This window comes from Aquila chrysaetos, chromosome 10, assembly GCF_900496995.4.
Source record: "Aquila chrysaetos chrysaetos chromosome 10, bAquChr1.4, whole genome shotgun sequence".
Lineage (NCBI taxonomy): Eukaryota > Metazoa > Chordata > Aves > Accipitriformes > Accipitridae > Aquila > Aquila chrysaetos.
Genome location: NC_044013.1, coordinates 42,481,592 through 42,503,000, shown reverse-complemented (window position 1 = coordinate 42,503,000; position 21,409 = coordinate 42,481,592). Strand labels below are relative to the sequence as shown.

Below are 21,409 nucleotides of genomic sequence, written 5' to 3'. Positions count from 1 at the left end.
ATGGCCTAACAAAAACCAGAAGAGCTCTTTGGATTGGGATAGCAGCAAACAGCTATCTTAGTCTTGTGACATGCCACATCAGGATCAAAGTTCTTCCAAAACTAAAGTCTTCTCACTACTGTTATCTGCAGTGGACCTTGGATTTTTTTTTCTTTTTTTTTTTCTTTCCCCTGATGCAATTAAGATGAAGCAATATTTCTCTTTTGAATCTTTCCTCTAGACGTGTTTCTTCTGCTGTGACCACAAGGAGCTAGTTAATAATTAATCGTACCACCAAAACATACCCTAATGGCTCCTGTGCAGGTGCACAGGAGGATGTGAATTTACACTGCTAATAGCGTACAGCGATATATTTTTTCCATATAATTTCAATTTAATTTTTCCATCCTGGTATTTATTTTGGTACAAGATGCTTTTTTGCAATTGATGTTATATAATTTGAAAGCAGATTAAGATAGTCTTCCCAAAGAAATGCTTGTCTTTTGGAGCAGGAGGTAACAGAGAAGGATGTTAACATCAGTAAAATCTCAGCGGTTTAGTTATACTGGTATAATTAAAAAGGAAACTTGTTTCCACATATCATTGACCTGATGAGCTTTTTGGTTTGCCATGTATACATAGCACAATGGGATTTCTGTGGCCTAACATAATTGAAATAATAACAAAAAAGCCATAAAAAGAAGCAGAAAAAATTGCTTATTCTAATAGAATGTTAAATGACACCATATATATACAATTTTCGTTTATAATTCACCTCTAAAGGATACATTTCTAGTCTAGTTGCTGAATTACTATTCAGCCGTCTGTCTCTTAAACTCTGATATTTATTGACAAAATAAAAAGGAACTGAAAGCTTTTATTTGCATGGATATTTCTCCAATTAACCTTATCTGTAGTGAACTTCTGATCTGAGTAATAAAAATGCAGTCTTAGTGAGTGATGCTTTTAAAATGAATCATATCCATCAGAGTAGCTATTTCTGCCCTTACGCTTTCAAGAGATTAAGGGTGAATTCAAGGTAGAGACCAGTTGGCATGCCAAAACCACCATGTTTTTCTGCAGAGTGTACAAGATTTGGAAAGATCATAGATGGGAGAAAGCACAGATAAATGGCAGTTCAGATTTTAAAGGGGTGGAAAGTAAGGAAAAGCTTCCTATGTCTGTCTTTCAGAAACACATAGTGACAGCTTTCCTCTCCAGCTTTAAATACTCCTAAATGCCTGTCTTTGATTATAATTTCTAACATGCCTCCTTGAAAACGCTAGTTTGTACCTTGCAATGGGAGCATAGTTCTGCACAGCTTATCATTATTTATAGCAGTATAATACACATTTGTTCATGACGATGAATGGGATCCGTAGGGCACACTTGCATGATTAATACTATTCATTTCAGTGGGACTCAGGCCAGGTCTGCTCTTTGCCAGTGCAGCCCTCAGTCAAGAGTTTCTTTCCAAAGTAACAGTTCATCCATAACTCCCCCCTTGTACTTTGCAATTTCAGAAATTTCTGAGCACCAGCAATGCAACACTACTTTTTCCCTCAGCTTTCCTGCACCCTTAACTTCTTCAGCATTATACAGCTCTTATGTAGCAACTAAACTCACAGCATTGGTGCCTAAATGTCATCCAAGCCTTTGTGACCTTTCTGGGTTTAAAAAAAATAATTGTGTATGCATTTTACCCATACCAAGTCCCTGTGATTTTTGCCAGACTGAAAGTTATGCTTATAGCTTTGCCAGTTCAGAGGACAGACTGAAAAATGCGTTTATTTTAGGTACTTCTTTAGAAAGTGGGTTTGAATCCCAACAGTCCTATAATCATTCATTTTGAGTAGTCCCAGCCCTGAATGTAAACAGAGCTGTTCTTTCCCAATTCAGTTGAGATTTTGAAACCCCCACAGCTTTGAAATATTAGTTACTGCAGGTTTTAAATAATTTGTAATGCAAAAAAATGCATTCCTTCACAGGAATCTCACTTCATGTGTTACAGCAACAAATCTTTTGTTGTTGTCTGAGTTCAGTTTTCATAATTTCTTGACAATAGGAATGTTACTCCATTAGCCAGAGAGCAGATCTCCTTTTCTGTCCTAGAGATCAAATGTGGAACAGGTGCCCCAGCGTAACAACAATCAAGACCTGTTCTGTATCTGCATTTACAGCATAGGCAAAGCATGTCTTGGGATGTTATTCACTATTCACTTGTGCCTTTGGTGGGCTGACTTTAGCAGCTGGTGCCTTCTAATTTAGTGCAGGTACAGGAAGATGTAGACTGAGGTACAAGCAGGGGTGTTAAGGGAATGGGGAACTGAATTTCAGATACTGCACTCCCTCATGCCAGGATTCAAATCAGTCGTGACAAGTTGGAGCAACTCATTATCCACATCAACTTTTGCCCTAGGCCAAAACTCTGTTTTGAAAAATCTTAAATACAGCAAAGAGGCACTTTTCTTTCTAAATGCAAGGATAAAGTAAGCCATTGGCACTTAAGTCTTCACAGATGGTCATGAATGATGGAACCTGACATTGGCCCTGAGGCCATCGATCTCTTGAGGTTCCCTTTCTTACATGAAGATTCTTGGAGATTTAATAACCAAGTATCTGCTAACGTCTACTGTCATGGTCTCACCACAATACCTTCCTTTCGTACAATACTCCATGGCTTTATATGAGCTCCAGAAAGCATTAAAATAATGTCTGTACGTTAGCAAAGACTTTTATAAAAGTGTTTACTATTTTTCAATATTAAGTGAATGAGGAGTTATAAAGTCCTGTAATGACAGGAAGGCTGTTATTTTTATAGCTGAACTATCTACTTGGATGTTTACATGTGCCTGTAGAGGGAAATGCAAGTAGGATTTTAATAAGATTTTAAAATTATATAGGGTGGTAGCTTTTGCTGGAAAATGCTGATTTCAGGGATGGCTTGGAGTAGATGTTAGCCCAACTTCTAAACTAATTCTGTGTTTGTGCTTAGTGCAGTTTTGCACTCAGAATGACTTTTATCCCCTAGATCTCTGCCTGCTCAGTGTCTTTCAGTTATAATTCATCTTCCCCACCAAGACACTCAGCAGCAGTTTGAGGGCACTTCACAGGCTTTACAGGAAAATGCAGAGCTTTATTGAATTAAATGCTGTGTATTTGACTACTTCATGAAACCCAATGTTGCTGGATGGCAGGGGAAAGAGGAAGTGTGCTTAGGACTCATTTTTGCCTTCAATTCTGTGCATTAGACAGCAAAAATATCTCAGAAGCCTCATAACTACACAGAGTCTTGTGCTTCTGTCTTCCTTTGCTATCATTAGAAAGTTGCTGCCATTCTGTGTTTAGTTTAGAAACACCAGGGAAAGCAGATATATGCTTACAAAGGGCTGCAATGTGATGACTTCACCTGCAGGTTTTTCCACTTATTATTTTCTTTCCATGTACACAGAGAACCATGCAGGCAGGAACTGTAGTTGGTTTACATGTGAGTGAAAAGCTGCCCTTAACTGCACAGGCATAAACTAAATTTGTGTTGTCACTTAGACACTGGTAGAAGTGTGAAGTACTCTCCAATTAAATGAAAAAAAGTCCCTCATCTAGTGTGCAGGGGGTAAACTGAGCTATCTTTAATAGATATCTTTAACTGAGCTATCTTTGTGTAGACTAAGAAGCGAGGTCAGAGGGAGGTGGGATTATGATTTCTGTCATGTAACCCCAGCCTAGCAACTCTAATATAAAAGCCCATAAATAAATACTTTTGTCCTTGATGCAACAAAGAACTCAGCCATCTGGAATAAAAGTGAGGATTCAGGATCTTCTAATCTCATGTTAGAAATAAATAATATCTGCCCCAGAACTTCTATCTGGAATTCAACTAGTTATACAAGGCACAACCTTGCTGATAACTAATATTGTTATAATGACTTAAACAAAGTTACTGATTACTTATCTGAAGTTTACACTGGCTTTCTTTTCGTTCTAGTACATCAATAATTAAAGCTGTTCTGAAATAGCTTATTGCAGCTGAATTTGTGTGCTGTGTGTAGTGGTGTTTCTAAAACAAAATTAGCCTTGTGCAGAAGCCAGCATCACACATAAAACCCATTTGCCTTACTCAGGTGGTTCTAATCTGAAATAATTACTTGGATAAACAGTTTCTGCCTGACACCTTTACCAGATTTCCCATGGGATCTTACATAACCTCTGTCCTTTATGAGAATATTGTAATATATAACGAAAAGAGGTCATGGGATTAATTCACCCTATTTCTAAACGGTTCCAATGGAAGACCTCATTCAGTATTAAAAAAATAAATCACACAAAATACTTAGCAGTATTATTCAGTCTCTCCCTAAGTGATTCAACTAAAATGCTGTATATGAATGTGGAAAATAAATACTGTTTTCAGAGCATTTCCAGAGAAATAACTTCCTTCTCACTGAAGCTCTAGTTTTCTCTAGGATTTGCTTCTCTCTGATGCAGTGTTTCAGAGAGCCGCTGCAGGCCAGTTTTTTAGGCAGAAGCTAGCCTGTCCCCTGGGCTCCCAAGGCAGGCAGTTACTGGGGACCAGTTTGCAAACTGTCCCTGCATCTTTAGGCATTCCTTCACCCTGCCCCTCATCTGAAGGCCAACAGCATGGCCTTGTGGGGATGGAGCTAGAAGGAAGCTATGCAGAGCTGGATTTTCAGATGAAAATCTGCTTAGCTCCATGGTATTTACACCATGAGAATCCAACCTAATAATTTTAGTGGCTGTGTGGAAGAGACTTTGGCAGTTAAAGCACAGACTTTTCCAGGGCAGCAGAATATGGGGTTTATTTTGGAAACAAGAGAAGCACATTGTCTGAAATGCTCCTTCCTGCTTCCTCTCTGTAGTTACTCTGGGTCACAGCTGCTTGTTAAGGGCTGGGCTGTAACAGCATCTGTTTGCCCAGCCTGCTGCAGCCCTCGTTGCTCTGGCCAGGGCTCACCCCCAAAGCAGAGAGCACCCAGCTCAGCACTAGTCCCTTCCTGGAACATGGGACAGGGGGTTTATGGTTAGCTCAGATTGCCTTTTCCTTTTTTTTTTCTTTTTTTTTTTTTCTTCCCTTTGTCTTTTTTTCCTTCTTCTTCTACTTGACAGCTGTTACTTAAGAACAGCTGGGAGGGAGTTGATATCAGCCTGGCATAGGTTTAATTGCAGTCAAGCCCAAGCTCTGTCATCCTGAGGAAACTCCTCTACACCTTTAATCCTTCAGTTCATCCCTCCCAGCCTTCTTTGGGGAAGGGATTTCCTGGGGAATACCCCATTTTGTGTCCTACGTGAGTGCTGCTTCTCCTCAGATGCTTCTTCTGCTTCTCTGCTGACTGCATGCTGGTACCCAGTGATTCCCTAGACTAGGCTGCCTGCCTGCTTGCCACAGCTCCTCTGCCTGTAAGTCATTTGTGGGTTTCTTGTGCTTCTGGAAATGTTAATATCAAAGTTATAACAGGAGCTTTAGTCCTCAAAGTTTGTGGTGCTCAGGCATCCACGTCTGTCAGAAAGTGCTGCTATGAGCAAGTGGAAGGGAGGGTAAATACCCACTCGTCAAAAATGAGTCTTTTACTGGTAGATTCCCAGAAGAGCACTAGACATCTCTCTGCAAAGTATGATGTTATCACCCAAAGGCCCCTGAGTCTTGTGGTGCTACAAGGAACACCAGCAGCTTTGTAACTCATCTCTCGTGGCACTTCTCAACCAGATTTAATGTCTTCAACTCACAATGCCACACAGCTTCTATTTCTGTTAGCCTCAGCTAATGAGGTGTGTCTTCCCTGATATACTAGCATGACCCTCAGGAATATCTCGAGTTAGTCATGTAGTGATAGCCTAGAAAAATCCTTAGGGGTACCCCTCCTTCCTACAGCTGCAAAGTGCACACATAAACATCTCTAACACTTAGGCATATCTGGATCAACAGTTAAGCCCCAGCTAAGCTTCTTGGGATGCAGTGTCCCTCTCCCTGGTTCCCCTACAGAGAAGGTACTGTGCTTTGAGAAGTTATTTCTGTATCTCTGGGAGAAGCTGCATGCCTGGCCTTATTGATGGGCTCAGGTTTGTACAATGGTCAGAACTGGCAACTCCTGGATGACGTTGGGGATGAATCAGTTTGTGAGCCTCACCTTGTGGTATCCCACCATAGCAGGCAGAGGCTTGTAAATGTTTTAAATTATTATAAATACCCTGACTAATGAGGTAAGCTTGTGTACTGAGTCTAAAATTATCATTTATGTCCTGGGAAGAAGGTTAGAACAAACAGAATAACTGATGCAGGCAGAGCTAGGAGAAGCAAGCTGAGACTTCATGGAGGCGGTTTCCTTGTGGAATAGCTGGGACACAGTGTTCAGAGTTGATGAAGGGGGGGAAGCAGGGATGTTGTTTTCTTCCTCCATTTCCATAAGTCACAGCTTTTAGTGAACACATCCTCAGGGGACCCTTCAATAAGCCTCTCCTATTAAGACGCCACATTTAAGTCATTCTTGCTAATTCAGGACTGGAACTGTGATCTTGCAGAAACAGGCACTCGGCAGGCCTAGCTTTTAGCTCAGTTCATGGAGGTGCTCAAACAAGCATGTTTCCAGCTCACACATGCTTATAATACTTTAATGCCTTTTGAGAAAGTTCTGCAAGCATCTGTCTGGTAGCACAAAACATGTCTTAAAAGCTCAGCCTTGAATGCTGTGCTAACAAGTATGGCAAAATGAAAAGCATTAACTCTATGCTATAGACAAAGAGGGACAGGTAAATATAGTTAGTAGCAGGCCAACCTCTACCAGTGGGACACTTTGTTTATAGAGAAAACAAACAGGCTTACAATATTTCAGTTATTTTCTTGTTTGTACTGTGGCAGCCACAAGAAGTCCTGGTTATAGACCAACACTCAAGTGTGCTAGGTGTGATCTGAACATGGGGCGGGGATGAAATCCAGTGACCATACTGCTTGAGAAGCAAAGTGTTCTAAAATGAAAAAAAAAAAAAACAAAAAAAACAAACTCTCAAAGTTGGCAACATTAATGAAAGGAAATTTATTCTGGATTGTCTTGGATTCCTGATCACCTTTTCTTAATTTTCCTACAACTCTGTGTAGTGCCTGGTGCAATAGAGCCATCATTCCTACCTGTGCTTTGGAGGTGCTTTTGCAGTATAAGCAAGCACATGTGATCCAAATTTGTACTTGGAAAGAAATCTGGGTCTTTCCTTCAGCTCAGGGACACTTGAGTCTGCCAACTCAGGGCTTGAGGCGTAGGTGTCCTAGAAAAAAGAGTCAAGTATCGTGGTGATACTGAGGCTTTACTGTGCTCAGACACAGAGGAATGGAGCAGACCAGTAAATACTCCATGTAGTACAACGTCCTGCGCCCAATAGAAACATCTGTTCTATATTGCTGCATGGGATTAATAAACAATAACAATAAAAATCAAAAACCCACTCAACATTTCTCATACCAGTGCCCAGCCACAGAGTAAATGACCAAATTCCTCCTCAGCGAATTAGAAATTTCCACTTTCCTCTTGCCTATTTTGACTACCTCTGTTGCTTTTGTGTTGTTAACATGCTTTCCTTTTTAAAAGAGCTTCTGACCCAGTGCTTCTCAATTATTTATTTGTGTCTTTCTGTCTTCCCTTGCTTTATATTTCTGCTCCCGTCAGGAAATTTTGCAAACTGTTGCATCATCCCTTTTTCCTGTTAATTGTCTTTGCTGCCTACCCCGGTGAGGCTGTGCTTGCAATAGCTGGGTAATGCAAGCAGCGCGTCAGCGTATTGCAGGACTAGCTTTGCTTCCACCTCCCTCGACTCGGTTCCTGTCAACTTTGTTGACTTTAATACCCAGAGCATGCTTCGGTAGAGGATTGCAAAAGGATTTATAGACATTAATTACACTCACCACAGAAAGACTTGCCATGCAGAATATGTTTCTAGATGGCTGTGAACAGATCTAAAAAAAGTTCTGCTCAGCCCCAGCTAAGCAGCACACCGACAGCACAAAGGTGCTGCTTTGCTTAGTTCAGTTTTTCTCTTTATGAGCTGTTTTTAACTAGGCCAGACTGTTTACAGCATGGTAAAGAACAGCAAAGCATACTTTAAGTCTACAAACCACTTCCACCCATCTTAACAATGTTCTGCAGGTGCACTTTATTCCCTTCACTCCTGACTGTACACTCAATGGCCCCAGCAAATTTTCTGCTTGTTGTTCCAAGGTTGTAGAATAATTATTTATTTCCTTCATCAGGCAGAGCTGTTAAGTACATACTTTAAAATCACAGTTGTCTGCATCCGTCTGCCCAATCTTTGCTGATACAGTGATATTGGTCACAGCTTGCTTTTTGGTTTGGTGTCTCTGATGGGAAGGGCTACTGCTGCCTTGGGACAAACTTCCGAGCCGAGAGTGCAGAATGGAGCACACAGTGCTTGAGGTGATCTGAGTGACTGCATTTAGAGGGAGCACATGTTTATAAATTAGGAAGCTTCCTTGCAGAAAACTTCATGCCTGGTTGCTATTCTTCACTCATATCTGCATTCAAGTTGAGATGAGATGTTCTGGGGGCACAGAACTTGCCAGTTCTTCCTTCAACTGGACAATGTATGAGAAGCCTTGTCTTAATCATACATATATTTAGAACAAACAAGAAGAGGGAAATACTTGCTTCAATTAGGTGCAGTATTTTTATGAAAAATATTGTGCCAAATGAGTGAGTCATGAAGTAGCGTGGTGACACATATACTTTCTATTTCCTTGCAAGCTGGGTTTTAATTCTTGAAGAAGTTCTGTCCCATTGGCTTTGTTCTGTAGTACTCCTTGGAAAGTGGAAAGTTGATTTATGGTGTTTGGAAATAATGTTCAGGGAAATCTTCTTGGAAAGTAGGCCTGAGTGTCTGAGCTGAGCTTTCTAGAAGACAAAGTTGCTTGCTTGTTGTTGATGGTTCTCTCTTCTTTTGTATATGTGCAAATAAAATAAGTAAGTTACACTGAAAATAGACTGAAATACCACATTACTTCTCTTCCACTGAATCTGACATGCAAGTGTTGCCACTGGACAGTGGTGTAGCAATATAGACACAGAGCAGCAGGGATATTTATACTCTTCTGAGGCTAAAGCCTGCTGGGCTGTGCTGAGTAAGAGTTCTTTCTGCCTTGTCATAGACTCCTTGTACTTCACCCAAGAAAACAAGGCCATGATCAGAAAAATACATCTGCCAGTGAGACCAGACTGTTGAAGTAGAAAAGTGCCTTTACAATTCCAAGGCCATCTAGGCTCTTAAAATGCTAATAACGTGCCTGAGAATGAAAGAATTTATTTCATTATACTGACTTGTTTTATATAGTAGCTAAGCTAGAGGAAGTCAGGAAGGCATTTAGTATTGCCCACACAAAAAGTAAAAAGATGTGTTACTATTTCAAATAGGGTTGGGTGGAAGCTCCTTTCCGTTTTTGACAGATAAGTGGGAGTTGCACGTCTTCCTTCCCTACCAACTTCAGTCTGTGATTTGCCGTGTGGGAAGTTCATGCAAATACAAAGGAAGTGAATTACCAAAGGTTGCAAAGCCATATGTCATGGTCACTAGACAATTTTAACTGTACTGGACTTGATTGGGCTGTGATGATTCAGCATCTGGCCTTGTCCAGATTGACCTTGTCCTCTTGTCCAAATAAACAATATAATAGAGAAAAACCAAACATATTTGCTTTAACAGATTTGTGCAAACAGGGCATCATCAAAAGGATGCCTACTCTGCATAGCACCCTTGCCAGCTTGTTTGATGGGATGACTTGAGTCTGCTAGTTCTGGAGAGCTTTTGCCAGTAGCCCATAGGCAGTAAATTCATTAATAACAGTTCTCATGAGTCCTCTCTTTCCCAGTTTTACCTCTCTTCCTCAGAGTTCTTCACCACTCCAGTAGTGCTGGAGCTGCTGCAAGGGTCTGCTCTTTCCAGGCAGGCACTACAGGGATGGGAGGAGCACAGAAGTTGTTCTGCCATTTGTCAGAGTGAGGGAGGGGAGAACTATGCTTCTGCCCAGATGTGAGGCTTCCTGTTGCTCTGGCTCCCACCCATCATCATGAGGATGAAGTCAGCCCCTCAGGAGGTGCTGGCTGCTTCCCTGGGCATTGGCCCCCAGTTACAGGAGTTACTTCTCATCCCTAAGCAAAAGCTTCTGTGCTCTGAGAGGATCTGCAGCCCCTCTCATACCTGTCACCCACCCAGGAACTGGGGTAGTTGGCAATTCTATAGCACAGTTAATTTGTAACAAGCCACTGGCCTTGTGAGGAAAAGAATTTGAGTCTCCTGATTGCCAGTTGCAAAATTTCTGTTACATCATGTGAATTATGTAATACTTGGTATGATAAAGAAGGGGCTTACCAAAACAGTACCCTCGAAGAGCGAGGGAGTAAAGAGCCATGTTCAGTGCATGCAGTTTTACAGCCTGTGGCCACCATGGGTATGTTGCAGTCAAAACTCCATTTCCTACACTCTGCACCATGCAAGAGCAGGGGAACACTTACATCACACGCGCTTTTGACCTTCACCATATAAAAGGTTTGAAGATTCTTGCTGTAGTTCCCTACAGTAAGTTTCACCAAGATTAGCATACTGTGGTCCTGAAAAGTAAAACTACAGTCCTGCAGTACTGGATTCCCACCAGAACTGTTGCATGCAGGTAGTGTGAATAAATCAGTCACCAGATGTGATATCAGGAAACTTTTATACAAGTTTTTAATAAAAAAATTCAACAAAAATATATATATAATCAGGCATTTTATGCAATGCATACATTCTTTATATCTGCAGGTACAGATAAATAACAGAAGGCAAAACCAAGTATTTTGCTTATCTTTGGCCATTAACCAATAATCACCCCCGAAGAGATATTATAGGGTTAAAGAATAATAAACCGAGTCTGTAAACTTCTCTCATGACAGACAAAGTATCAGGCAATAATACAGTAGTTCAATTTTTAGAAATGTAAGGAAATATTTCTTTAACATTGCCCAATACTGGAATTTAACCTGGTTTGCTGCTATGGAACTTAAGGCCTTCTTTAGCTGATGCACAGGCAACATTCCTGGGTTTACATTAGATATATTCCAACCCTTACCTTAACCTACTTCCCTTCACCACACATTGCTCTAAAAAGCCAAGCTGTACCTCTTCATGAAATAAACTAGCATGAATTCTTATCTGTGGATCAGTTTCCTGAACGCCAACCAACATACATACATACAGAGCAGTTAAGCTTCCTTAAGTCAATATTTTTTCTAACTCAGTGTCCCAGAATAATAGCTATCCTTCCACTTTACAGCACAGATGCATCTGATGGCTCTACCAAAGCAATATATACATGATACACATTAAAAATCATAAAAGCAATTTTTAAAGGTACATTGATAACATGTAGCAGCTTATGTCTATATATGTACATGTTTTCACAGTTATATTTTAGAAAATTGAGAACACAAGGAATACTTTTACTGTGTTTTCCATAAATATTAAAAATTTACTGTCAGGCATTTTGACAAAATAGTATTTAGGTTATCACTTTAAATAGCTCTTGAAAACCTGTAGAGTTTTAAGCTTAAAGGCTGTAAAGTTTGAGGATTCTTTAAAGTGTTTAGCCAGTTTCAGCAGCTGGGCCACCTGCCTTTTTTTTTTTTTTTTTAATTCAAATCTGGTAACAAAGGAACTCCACCACTTTTGATGGGATAGGCAAGTTCTTGACTTGGCTGGTGGGCATCACTCTTCGAATTGCCATGCGACACAGATGTTGGAGACTGGAAACTTGTCTTGGCGTTGCCCAGAAGTACACGCTGCCATCCTGTGTCCTGCACAAAAAAAGAGAACAAAAAACCCCACCAGAATTATCCCACCTGAATGATTTCAACTTTGTACAAATTCTCACATACATTGCTAGTTAGGGGGAACGTGCTCTGGACTTCCTGTTGCTTAGTTCTAGCTGTTCCAGACTCATTTACACTAGATGCCAGTTATTCTTTTAAGCTATAGCAGCACAATAAGGAACTTGCTGATTATCTATGTGACAGGCCTGAGCAGATCTTCCAACAGCTGTTGAGGGTACCACCTGAAACAGAATAACTGCCCTTGATTATCTAATGGTCTTTTTCCAATCTGCATGTTTGTGGGTCTGTCTTTTATTTATTCTCAAAGATAAGAAATGAGTTTATCAGCCTCTTGATTTTACTGCTATTCCAGGCATGTTTAAACAAATAGTACCAGAAGTAAAACCAAGTCAGAAGCATCAAGTTGCAAGTCACAACTGAAGATTTTTTGAACACTTAGCCACTGTTTTCAACCTTTTGTGTTACCTTAATATTTTAGGAAGAAAAAAAAAAAAGTATATACTTGCCCTGCAGCTAGAACACTGCCATCAGTAGAAAAAGTACAGCAGAGCCCATTGTTCAGAGGTGCAACTTGTACAGGGTATTCTTCATCAATTCTCCAGAATCTTACCATTCTGAAAAGGGAAGAATAAAGTAGTAAGTTATCAGAGTAGACATTTAATTCTGACTGGTATTTTCTCTTATGCTGCACAAGAAACTAGTCTGAAGCAGAGCTCAGGGAATTTTTATAAAGATTTTAATATGCATACAAGGTGTTGCAGATTTGGCCTGAAATGCTATGACTTCTTCAATCCTGATATATACCTTGATCTGTACTTCTTCAACCATTTTAACTCTTCCAATTAAAATAAAAGATTGCCTTCAATTGCAGAAAGCAGTAACCTGAACTACAGATTTAGACAATCTCTCTCAAGTGTCATACGTGCTAGGAAATCCCAACAATGCTTGTCTTAATTAAAAAACAAAAACCCTCCCGTAGATAGTTTAATACCCTTGCTGTCATCTTGAGAAAGCATTCTTCATATTCTTAAAATACAGTTCTTCAAAATATTATTTTCAGTGTTAGCAAAAGTTGAATACAAGATCACAATACTTTTCTTTTTACTGTGGAATCTAATACTATACAAAAGACTTACCTGCATTATTAACTCCATTTACATTTTACACCGTTTACAACCCCTCTTCTGTTTTCAGCTGTTACACACTTAAGTTCTTCAGATCACTTACTCTGTACACAACTAATTATTTCTACACTCAGAATGAACATTAACATATACCAGACAACTCATCTACTTTTACCAAGATCATTAGAAGTCATTTCTCAGTTAAAAAAAAAAAAAAAAAAAAAAGCTGACTTAGTATTTAAAAGTTCATGTCATATGGGAAGAATTAGAGGAGGCTAACAAACCTTTCCTCATACTTACTTATCATCAGCAAGGCTTGCAATATGTAGTCCATCGTGACTAAAAGATACTGATCTGACCCATCGGTCATTTGCACCTCCAGCAAATATTGGAGTAGGAGGGGGAAACAGATGCCTGGAGATAGAAAGACACGTAGCTAAAGGCATAATGTTTAAGAACTATGGAAGTGTTTCCTTCAGCTATAACTAGCAAAGCTGAGGAATTAAAAATGGATTGAATATTTAACTATGAAATCAGGAGTGGAGATTGAATTACTGTATCTTTTGTAGTAGTGAACACTTCAGCTTTGCTGAAGATGCTTAAATTAGTGCACATTACAATATCAGTGCTTTAGTTCTCTGTCAGATAGAAGAATAATCTCCACTGCTCTGCCACTTCAGGATTTCCATCAGCCACTGCTAAGATTTTTCCCAAGTCTAATTAGGAGTTAAATACACAAACCCATTAATTTCAGTAGTCATCTTCACTCTAGGAGAAAGTTTCCAGATTTGACTACTTTACTTACCCAAATTCCATAAGAATAACTCCAATATGTGGATCCCAGACATAGACTCGAGTATCGTAAGATGCAGTAGCCAGTAAAGCTCCATCAGGAGAAAACTCACAAGCTACAACATCATTGTGATGTCCTTCAAGTTTCCGTATCATGGAGTATTTATCCATATCCCAGAGAAAAACCTGCAATTAAATAAGCTAATGTTATAGCTCTGCTCAGAGATGCAATGAAGCATTTACTTTTTTTTTTTTTTTTTTTTTTTTAAGTATAGCTGCTAGTCTTATTTAGGATTATATTAAAATCAGGCATTATGAATTACTACAATTAAGAAATATGCTCAGTGTCATACTCAGATTAAAATCAAGTTTTTAAAAAATTAAAGCAGACATGCAAGTTCTAACTCAAGTTTGTTAAATGTTATTAACAAAATAAGCCAAAATATAAGATAAAGGCAACACAATTTAACCATGTAGCTTACTGAAATTCATGTATTACAAAACTATTTTATTAAAATATGCAGAAATAAATAGGGTTAAACTCTACAGTCCCCTCTTTTCAGTAACTACCAAAATTTTAAGAAATATACAGACAGAAAATGTAAGGTTAACATATTGTTACTCCAGTGGCATCCCTTTGAGTTTAAGATCACTTGTTTACAATTGGCTTGGATCACCAACGTCAGCCTAGGAAGAGAAACAGATACTGCAAGCAAAAAGAATTTTCACAGCCAAAAGTTATGTCTTTGGCAAAACAATAGGGAAGTCTAACCACATTATTAGAAAGAATTTATGCATTTTAAATCAAGTCAACAGTAAAAAACAACATTAATATTACAATTTACCCGGCTAATTGCATATTGTATTATAAAAATTGATAAGAGATGATAGTATTCTGGGATTTTACGTGCAGTTGTACATTATATATAATCAAAATAAAGACTGTGCAGAATTATTTAATAGGAACAATCTATGTACTGAAGCATAATTTTATAGAAAATGTAAGTCTTTAGCATAAGATGTTATGTCCCTAAAAAAGCTCACTAGGGTCCTTGATTTTTCCCGACTCAGTTTTACTGCACAGATTAAATACTGGCATCTTGGATAAATTTATGTTTGACCAAAGCAAACATAGCCTTAGCGCCTCACATACTTCCTAAAAGTGAACCAGTTTACAATCAGTTATAAACGTGTTGACCAATTTCTCCGAGGAGACCCCAACATTCCATAAAACTGGAAACTAAGTTTTAGGAGTCAGTGTGTTTCACTACTGTGAAAATTATTAAAAAAAAAAAAAAAAAAAGAAAGAAAGAAAGCAGAAAGTGGACATCAACCAGCACCTGCGTACGTACAGTACACCTTGCAGTCGAATGCAAGGTTACTTCGTCCTACGGTAAAGTTCGCCCCCAGCCTGGTAGCCAGAGATGCCACTCTTTCTGCCCAGCTAACACCATTGTGCTCCTGTGAGTGGTGCCAGCTTAACCTCAATCACACCAATATTGCTGCCACCACCTGTGACAGGGAAAGCAAGAAGCTTATGGAAAACACACAGCCTAAAGATATCAATGTATACATCCTCATCTGCTCTATTTAAAGAAAAAACAAAACCCAGACTTCAACTATTCTCTATCAAATCTGCACTGGTAATTTAAAGTATAAAATGCATTTGAACAGTCATCCATATAAAGTGGTATCCAATGATTGAACTGTGCTTTTTACTCAGCATCACTAGGCTTCATTAAACTACCTACAAAGCCCCTGTAACTAGACTGAATTCCCCTTTCTGTTTTATCCTAATTCTTCAGTGCCAAGAAAAGCAGCTTATGGCATATGTGCTTTACCTGCACTGCTTTCAGTTCTCTAGCAGGGCATTAGAACACGGATGAAAACAAAACCAGTATGCTGTTCTTCGTTCTAGATCTTTTAGACACGAGTGCCATTTGTATTGGAAAACATGTAGAAACATTTTTGTTCAGCGGGAGATACCATGACTGGCTCAGACTTTGAAAAGTCCTTTTCATTGAGCAGGAAATAGAAAGGATAAAATCAATAACAAAATAGTTTTATGCATTAATCTAAGTATCTTTTAAGACTGGAAGCTTTAGTCTTCTTTTGTTTTGTACTATGAACACGTGCAGATGTGTAGAACTATTTCTCAAAGAATGCTTACAGTTTCTTCAACTAAAAGCAGTGCAAGTTCAATTCATAAATCAGTGTCTCAATGCACCATTTGCTAGTTTAATTTCATGCACTTTTACATCATCATAAAACATTAGAAGTTCATGACACCGAGCACAAGCTTAATGTTACTTAGATTTAAAATGATTATGCACACAATTCAGTAGATTGAATGAACAAGAAACTCTGACACATACTGCTTTACTAGCTCCAACAGAACAGAGAATAGAAGAGTCTGGAGAGAATGCACAACCGTATACCCAGTTCTGATGTCCTCTCAACACTTTCATCATATTTCCTAAAAAAAAAAAAAAAAAAAAAAAAGACGACATTCCTGTAAGAATTGATTAAATGTTACAAATTCAAATTGAGAAGCTTTTCCAAATTAGTTCTTCCTTTACAAAGTTTTATACTATTTTTTCCAAACATCTTGCAGAGTCATTCTACACAGAAATAAAAATTCTGGCATGCAGCCTCTAAATCCTACGTGCCTATTCAAAAAGGTCGCTTCATGCACTTGTTTAACTTAACCCAATACCAGCTTATACCTTTAGGATATGTATAGATAAAGAATTTCAAGAGAGAATACAGAGTGAATGACTAATAGAACAAAATTATTTTTTTAAGAAATCCTGACCTTACTGATTTTATAGCAATACAAGAGGAGAGTATGTGGATACTTCTCCTATGTATTACAGCAGATGAACTTAAAATGCATACCATCATCTTTCAGGTCCCACACTCTCAGTGTTTTGTCTCTGGACGCAGACACTAAAATCAGGCTGCCATCTGGGGCAAAGGTTAAATCTCTAACAACTTCTGTATGGTCCATCAGGTTAAGGAGGAGTTTTCCTGTTACATGAAAACACCACAATTTAAAATGAAGGACTGTACTTTTATTCAGATCAAATGCTTTATGGATACAAATACAGAATACAAAATTACAGCATGTAAAGCCAGATTTTCTTTGTAGAAACGCTCCCTACAGTAAGAAGCATGTATATCCTTTTAGACTCTTCTGTATCGAGAGCCAATTTCCTGAAAAGCAAGTAAATCCATACACTAAAACCATATGCCTCAGAAATAAGGCAAGACTTGTCTTTTGATAGGCATCTGTTCTAAGCTTAAATTTACAAGACAACAACAATTACTCAATAGCCATTAGTTTCATTTTTTTAAAGCTGAGAAGTTCTCTCCCAACCTAGCAGCTGTGCTATCAGCTAAACTGAGATTCCCTAATTTCAGATTGTCTCTTATCATTTGAACAATTACTTACTTCTAAAAAAAAGAGGTCCTCATCAACATAATTCTTCCCCATACTCAAGAACAGAGAGCAACTTCATGTTTTGAAAGTTTCCTTTGTTTGAAAGTATATTAAAACTACAATCCAGCAGAAGATTTTAGAGTAAACAACCAATATACACAAAGTCAATCACATGCTTAACCATTTCGCAGCAACAAGGCTTCATCCTCCATCACTTACATCTCAAAGCATGACCTGAGCCTGTTCCTTCATCTAGCAGTATTTTAATATTTCTGGCTGCAGGAGTTCATGCCTGTTTTAGATTACTTAATTTGTATTCAAGGTTCAGTTCCCAATTAAAATTCTGTAAGCAATTCATTCTGCGTATTAATGATGTTACTACTGTGTAAAGTGACAATGAAGTGCCAACTTCCTCTCACATACTCTACCTGTATATACATCCCATATCTTGATGCGCCCATTGTTCAAGCCTGTTGCAAGTAGAAGCTGGTCTTGCCCAAATTTGAAACGGTGCCATTCTATATTGACACAGCGGCTTTGCTTCTCAGGCACTGAAGACCCAAAAGCAAGACTCCAGACGATATCACCACAGTCTATTATATGTTCACAAGGCTTATTTTTCTGACCGCTGTCACTATTCTGCCTCGGAAGTCTTGTACTGATAGAATTTGCAACATTCTTTGTGCCATGCAACAAGCTGCAAAACAAACAAAAAAGACAAAAAAATAGCATAAAGGGTCTTGAAAAATAAATAGAACCACTATATTGTATAGAACACAATATAATACTAATACTTTTGTACACATTTTGACCTCTGTGGAGAGCAACATATTAACTTAGCCCACTGTGAAAACCAACATTTTTAAAGCACTTACAGAAAAATTAGTTACAAAAATTTCTAAGGCTTTCTGCTAAATGAGCAAGAAGTTCCCTGTAATTCACTTACATGTTTTAAATACTGGGAAGAGATACTGAAAACCAATTAACCCACCACCAGAAAGAGAAAAAAAAAAAAAAAGGGAGGCGGGATTTGCTAGGAGAGGAAATGTAACCAGCTACAAAAATGCAACTGCTGGTTACTAACTTCATTAAAATGCAACCTGCAAGTGAAAATAAAATGTGTCTTCTGGAACTTAACTTGCACTCTAATAAGAATGAGTAAATTCCTAAAAGGTAAACCGAAATAGCTTTCTGATAGGAAATTTAAAAGTCCAGATCTGCCCGAGTCTTTAAATTTCCTTTTCATTCTAACTTCCTCTTATTTTAGAGCATCTGAGTCAATTAATACATTACTCCTCCATAGCCTTTGTGAGGTTGCAGTACAGTTGTTTCTCTTGCTGACCACAGAGGAAGAGATAAAACAGCAGCTGTTACTTTAAAGAATTAGTTTTTCCCAAAGACGTCAAAGCCTAAAAACCCCAATAGATGTGTTTTAATCTATTAAAAGCTATCTCCTATTTTGAAATTCTTAAGTTTTTCAGATGAATTAAAAGCCATATGGTTTGTCTTACAAGTTATTAAGGCACTGAGACCAGGGGACGAGCTTCACTATGCGATGCCCTTGTGACCAAGCAAAGTATGATCCATCGGGAGCAAATGCAACAGTCCAGTTTTCACGCCCACACTTCTTGTCAAAAGGAGAAGTTGGGGCTAAGAGTTCTCCTACAGTGCGTGATCGTGCTAAAAAGAAAACAAAGAGGAAATTCCATTTTTTAAAAAAAGCCAGCATATTTTAAAAGGTTAGAAGGGAACCAGGCAATACGTTAATTGTTTTGGTTTTATTTCATGACATTTAAAGTAATTGGGGAAGGGGTCTTATTGTCACTGTATAACCAGTGAAAAGACTAAGCCTCAGCTGCGAAAGAGATTTGAGTCACTAAAGAGAAACAGCTTAGTGTTAAAATGCCCTGGTCGTCACGTAAGTAACATAACATCTTGATACCAGAATCGGAATTCAAGTGAAAAATTTACCGAAACCAGCTATTACTTCAGTTATTGTAACTATAGCTCTAGAGACAGCAGTAGAACTATGCTCCAACTTGACCTAATACTTCACCGTTTAGCAAGTAAGATGCCCAGTAATGATTTTGTTTGTTTGTTTTACCTGTAAAGAAAAAAATGTGAGTACACTTGCACACTGTAATATCTTCCCTTCCTTCAGAAAAAACGTTAGCCAACAACCATAGGAAACAAGTTAGCACTGTGCCACCAGATTAGTTGACTTTTCCCCCGCTTTACAATGTAACCGCGTGTACCCCGCTTCCTTTCTGCAGCCCAGGCTGCGGTGCAGGTCCAGAGCTGCAGAGAGACCTTGCCGACGCCGTCCACCGCCCCGACTGTTAGAACGCGGATGTGACAGGACTAATTCTGTCCGGGGCAGCGGCCCCGGTGTCAGGCGAGGGTGGTGAGCGGGCCCTGCCGCTACCGCCGCAGCCCGCCGGGCCGGGCCGGGGCCCCGGCGACCCCCGCAGGCGGGCCCTGCCGCCGGCCCTGCGCTCTCAGCCGGGCAGCACCCGCTTCCTTTCTTCCATCTGGGAAGAAAGGGCTGTGAAAGGAACGATGTCACCTCGATGCTGTTTAACAAGACTTTGCCCATTAATGGAAGCAAGCAGCTTCAGCCGAAGGATGCCTCTTTGAATAGTGCATTTCGGTTACTTTAAAACGGGCTGTGTAACCGACAGCCATCCCGATCTATAAAAACCCAGCGGGACCGAAGCGGTTTTCGCCCCCCGGTGAAAGCTGCTGCGTAAAAGGAAATCGGAAAGAGAGCGGCCGAGGGGAAGGCACTCGCCTCCTGCTCAGCGGTGCGCCCGGCCCCGGCCCCAGCCGCCCCCCCGCCCGCACCGCCGGTGTCTCCCGCAGCCACCTCCGCCACCCCGAAAGGCCGAGCGCGGAACCAGCCCCGGTCGCGGACGGCGTTAACCCCACCCGCGCCCCGCAGCGGCCGCCCCTCACCGATGAGCTTCTCGTTAACACTCAGGGGAAAGCTGGCCATCTACGGGGCCGCCCTTCGGACCGGCTCGGGACCTGCAACGGAGCGAGAACGACCGCCGCTCGCCGGGGACGCAGGGACTGGGACAAAATGGCGGCGGCGGCGCGGGGTGTAGCGCGGGGCGGGGAGGCGGCGGCCTGGCCTCGCCTCGCCCCGCTGCCCGGGGGTGGGCGGCCGGGGGACGCCGCCCTCCCTCGCTCCTCCCGCGGGCTGACGGGGCCTCCGGGCGAGGCGGGGGCGGCTGGCAAAGGGAGCCGGTCTTCTCACCCTGCCCTTCCTCCTAGCCTGCCCTTCCGCGCTTTCACCCCTAATCCGATTTCTGTTCCTTGGTCTCGGGATCCCGTTTGGCAGCCCGACGCCTCCTCACGGCCCTGGCAGCCCTCTGGTTACCGACGCCCGGCAGCGTGGCCCCGGTGCCTCGTCGTTTCCACCCATGCTGGCCGGGCACCTCCCAGCTTCCCGCATCGCTTTGGCTCTCTCTCCCTGCCCTACGGAGCTTGGCTCCGTCCATCCTGCAAAGTCCAGCGTTGTGTTCCTAGGAGCGGTCAAAACACGCGGTCCGATAGGAACTCAGCCGTTGCTGTAGAATAGCCTCCGGGACTTGCTTAAAATACACCCCATTCCTTTTGTGTCTGGGGGAAAATGGGACACGGCAACGCGGTAGCAAGACCTGGGCTGCGGTGCCATCCTGGCAGGGTCTACAGTCACAGGTCATTTTACCAATGTCTTCCAATCCCATCTACGCCAAAAGATGTGTCACATTTTAACTATACTAGGGGACTAAATCTGTAGTGACCGGGCTCCCTCAAAACATGGGGGTTCAGAGTACAGAGAAGAACCATGGTGACTCCCCCAGTATTGCAGTCAAAAGGCTTTTTATAGCTGCTGTTGTGTGGATGTACTGATGAGGTTGTGTTGATAAACTGGAGAGTCCTCAAATGGGATAAGAAATGTTCTTATGTTGCTTAAATGCCCAACCAGCAGCAGTTAACATTCCTGTCGCAGTGAGTTAGATTATCTTTTAAGCCAGGTTGTGACATCTTTGATGTCTGTTTGACCATGGGACTACAAGGCAACACGTAAACCAAAAAATATGTGAAAGCTTATATGACTCTGTTGCAGAATGTGTGTAGGACAGTGACGTGTGCAGTTGATTTCATCTTCCCTAACCAGGGGCTTGAAAACCCTTGGGAGTTTCCTACCA

At 40.6% G+C, this 21,409-nt stretch overlaps 1 protein-coding gene across 1 annotated transcript; it reads right to left on the bottom strand.

The window, feature by feature from the left end:
* Window positions 1-10,690: 10,690 nt before the first annotated feature.
* WSB1 (WD repeat and SOCS box containing 1) lies at window positions 10,691-20,335 on the bottom strand. Its single transcript, XM_030028112.2, has 9 exons — window positions 20,169-20,335; window positions 18,725-18,893; window positions 17,642-17,910; window positions 16,670-16,801; window positions 16,147-16,247; window positions 13,785-13,957; window positions 13,280-13,393; window positions 12,362-12,469; window positions 10,691-11,819 (listed from the first exon to the last, which is right to left on the bottom strand). Exons 1-9 carry the CDS (start codon window positions 20,206-20,208, stop codon window positions 11,660-11,662), a joined length of 1,266 nt encoding a protein of 421 aa, XP_029883972.1. The 5' UTR covers window positions 20,209-20,335; the 3' UTR covers window positions 10,691-11,659.
* Window positions 20,336-21,409: the final 1,074 nt, after the last annotated feature.